Below are 3,241 nucleotides of genomic sequence, written 5' to 3' on the forward strand. Positions count from 1 at the left end.
AGCCCCCCCCCCCCGCCGATGCGCAGTGTGACCTGCCCGAGTTCTGCAACGGGTCCTCCGCGTCCTGCCCCTCCGACCTGTACGTACAGGACGGGCACGGCTGTGAGCACGGCACCGGCTACTGCTACAGGGGACGCTGCCAGTCTCCGGACCTGCAGTGCCAGCGGCTCTACGGGAGAGGTAGCAGAGGTTGCTCTGGTTGTGCTGGTACTACTGGTACTGCCCAGGTGCAGGAGGTGGCTGCAGTAGTAACGATGCTCAGTGTGTGTCTTTGCTCTCTAATGCATCGATCTCAGGTCGGTCTCATTGTGTCTTTTTAGCCTGGTTTCGGTGGACGGCTCTACGGGAGAGGTAGCAGAGGTTGCTCTGGTTGTGCTGGTACTACTGGTACTGCCCAGGTGCAGGAGGTGGCTGCAGTAGTAACGATGCTCAGTGTGTGTCTTTGCTCTCTAATGCATCGATCTCAGGTCGGTCTCATTGTGTCTTTTTAGCCTGGTTTCGGTGGAAATGAGGGTTTTTGTGTTTGGTTGGTAACTTGTTTCTGATACTTCCCCTGTGAGCCCGAACCCAGTTTCAAGCACCTGTTGAAGCAGGAGGGTTTTTAGGGACTGCACTGGAACGTATCTATTATGAGTGATGAGGCACTGTGCTCCGTGCAAGACTTGTGCCTTGGGTCCTGGCTTCTCCTTGTGCATGCAGTTAGGGGGCAGGAGGGAGAGCGGAGACTGTGGTGCCTGGGAAGGGTGGGGGGCAGTACCCGAAAGGAGGGCAGAGGGGTGGAGTGGGGCACCCGAGGAGGGAAGGGACATAGCTTTAGGAAAGTGTTTCAAGCTCAGTTTTGACTCTGGTTAATATCCACTTCAGCAGCATGTAGTTCTCCCAATTCTTCAGAGATAACAATGAAAACAACAACAAAAAAACCAAGTTATTATCTGTGAGCAAACTTAATCAGAGAGCTAACCTACTGTTTGCTAATCCCATGTTTCTGGAGTTCAGGACTGCTGAGGGTTTGGCAGTTCAGGGACAGGTATTATGTTTTCTCTAATTAGTAAACAGCATCTATGTTCTGCTGTGAACAGGATGAAAAAATAAGAAGTTATTAGATACCATAATATGTCCCTTTGTGTTCCTTTAAATGATAATAAATATTATTGCTAAACTTGTAGGTTCAAAAAATGCTCCTGTGGCTTGTTACGAGGAACTCAATAGTCAGCGGGACAGATTTGGACACTGCGGGTTCCAGCCCAGACAAGGCTATAAGTCCTGTGCTTGGAGGTATGCTCTAGGGAAAGGGCACTTGCTCTGCTAAAAATGCATATTTAATTGGGACTTTACAGACAAGGAAAGTATCAAGACTCCAGCTGATAGTAAGATTTGTGAAGCAATAAATAGACAGTTATGCGTGAGTTCTCCTTGTTAGTAATATGGCATCTCCCCGTATGTCACAGATCGTCTCTTGGACTTCCCAATCCTGCTTTTTTTTTCTTATCATGCAGTGCTCCAGATTTGTATTGCGCTGTTTAATGTTTCTAGTGTTTCATCAGGTAGCGTGTATATGTATATATTTGTGTGTGTGTGTGTGATACACATCCTATGCAAATCAATTTTATAGGAATCTCCGATGTGGAAAGTTAATCTGCACGTATCCATACAGCACTCCATTCGCATCAGACGCTGCCGCTGTTGTTTACGTCCAAGTGCGCGAGCATTTATGTGTATCTTTGGATTATTTGAATGCACCGGCAAGGCTGGATCCTCTTCTGGTTCCGCCAGGTACAAAGTGTGGTTCTGGAAAGGTAAGAAAACATTTTATAATAATCTAAAATGTCAGATATAAATTGTAAATGATAAAAAGCTTTTAGAAATATTTGTTCCTTTGCAGCATAAGTGTACCTGATATTTACAAACGCTGTAAAAACATGTTAACATTGCATTAAAGGTTTGGCATATGTAAGCATTAGACATAACCCAACCCCAAGATAGTAAATGTAGCTTTTTAAAAGCACTGTTGTTTTTTAAGTAGTAGTATATTTTCACTCCCTTTTGAGACATAAGGCTGATGGGCTGAGTGCTGCGAGGTAGAGCAATGCTGAACTGAACTGTTGTGGTTTTTGCTAGGTGTGTATAAACAACACTTGTCACCCACATTCGGTCCTGGGATATGACTGTGACAGCGAAGTGAAGTGCCACGGCCACGGCGTAAGTCACTCCATGCAGCAGGCGTGGTGCTGCGGAGGGCAGGTGGCTTTGTCGTAAAGATTTGCTGTGGCTTGTATGGGAACTGGCTGAAGACCCATTTTAGGCTGATACTCTACAAAATCATGACCTTGTCAGCTAGTACATGGAGTAAAACCATTTAAACTATTGGTCCTAAAACCAGTATAAAAATATCGTGACAGTTTTTATTCACTGAAATGGAGGATTTGATGGTTTGTTTGGTTTATAGAGGGGGGGAAAAGAAAGCAAAATTGAAGGGACATGCAATTGAGGGCAACGGAGCTCGTGTAGATAAAAAAATGTGTGGTTGCAGGGAGCAGGAGAGCTGCTTTGTGATGCATGGAGGGCTGCTGGGCTCTCTGGACCCCTGCCTGGCTCTGGAGTGGGGATAGCCGGGGCAAGCTGCTCCTGTTTTCTGCTTATCAGACAGAAATGCACGCGGGTTTTGCGGGAGGGTGATGTTTTATGCTTGTTCAATGTCTCAAGGCTATTAGAGCCTGCACTTTATGGTGTGCTCCTTGTCTGATACACTTCCTAAATTGCCGGAATGCCAATAAGCGTGCGTAGCTTTGTCCCAACCCAACCGGTGGCAGCGAGACTGATGCCGGTCTGGGCAGGAGAATCCATTGCATGAATTTATTGCCAACTTTTACCATCCACCCCCGGGCTTTTCAGGTGTGCAATAATAAGAGGCATTGCCACTGCCACCCCGGCTGGAAACCCCCCGACTGCCTGCGGAAGGGATCCCGCTTGGGTGGAAGCGTCGACAGCGGCCTCCGGGTGACGGGCGGTGGTTAGTACCCGCAGCGGAGGTGGGGACAGGCGCCGGGCCGGGGTCCCCGGCGCAGGCAGGGAGGGTGGCGGCCCCGGTCCCCCTGCCCGCTGCCAGCTGGGCTGTCTCCTGCCAGGCCTCTCCCTGCAGCGGGCGCTGGAGGACGCGACGCCGGCCTGGCAGGTGCTGGGCTCCTGCCTCCTCCTGCTCGTCCTCGCCGGGGCCATCTGCCTCCTCCTCCTGCGGCAGGCG

The 3,241-nt window shown here is 49.4% G+C and overlaps 1 protein-coding gene across 1 annotated transcript in view; it reads left to right on the plus strand.

Moving 5' to 3' along the window:
• The window catches only part of LOC103900352, a 31,827-nt gene that overhangs the window by 16,136 nt on the left and 12,450 nt on the right, over window positions 1–3,241 (plus strand). The window contains exons 12-17 of the mRNA XM_019471729.1: window positions 3–180; window positions 1,167–1,275; window positions 1,613–1,796; window positions 2,119–2,199; window positions 2,893–3,010; window positions 3,126–3,238. Coding sequence (XP_019327274.1) covers window positions 3–180; window positions 1,167–1,275; window positions 1,613–1,796; window positions 2,119–2,199; window positions 2,893–3,010; window positions 3,126–3,238 — 783 coding nt within the window. The remainder of the gene's footprint in view (window positions 1–2; window positions 181–1,166; window positions 1,276–1,612; window positions 1,797–2,118; window positions 2,200–2,892; window positions 3,011–3,125; window positions 3,239–3,241) is intronic.

Source organism: Aptenodytes forsteri, unplaced genomic scaffold (assembly GCF_000699145.1).
Source record: "Aptenodytes forsteri isolate BGI_AS27 unplaced genomic scaffold, ASM69914v1 Scaffold298, whole genome shotgun sequence".
Classification (NCBI taxonomy): Eukaryota; Metazoa; Chordata; class Aves; order Sphenisciformes; family Spheniscidae; genus Aptenodytes; species Aptenodytes forsteri.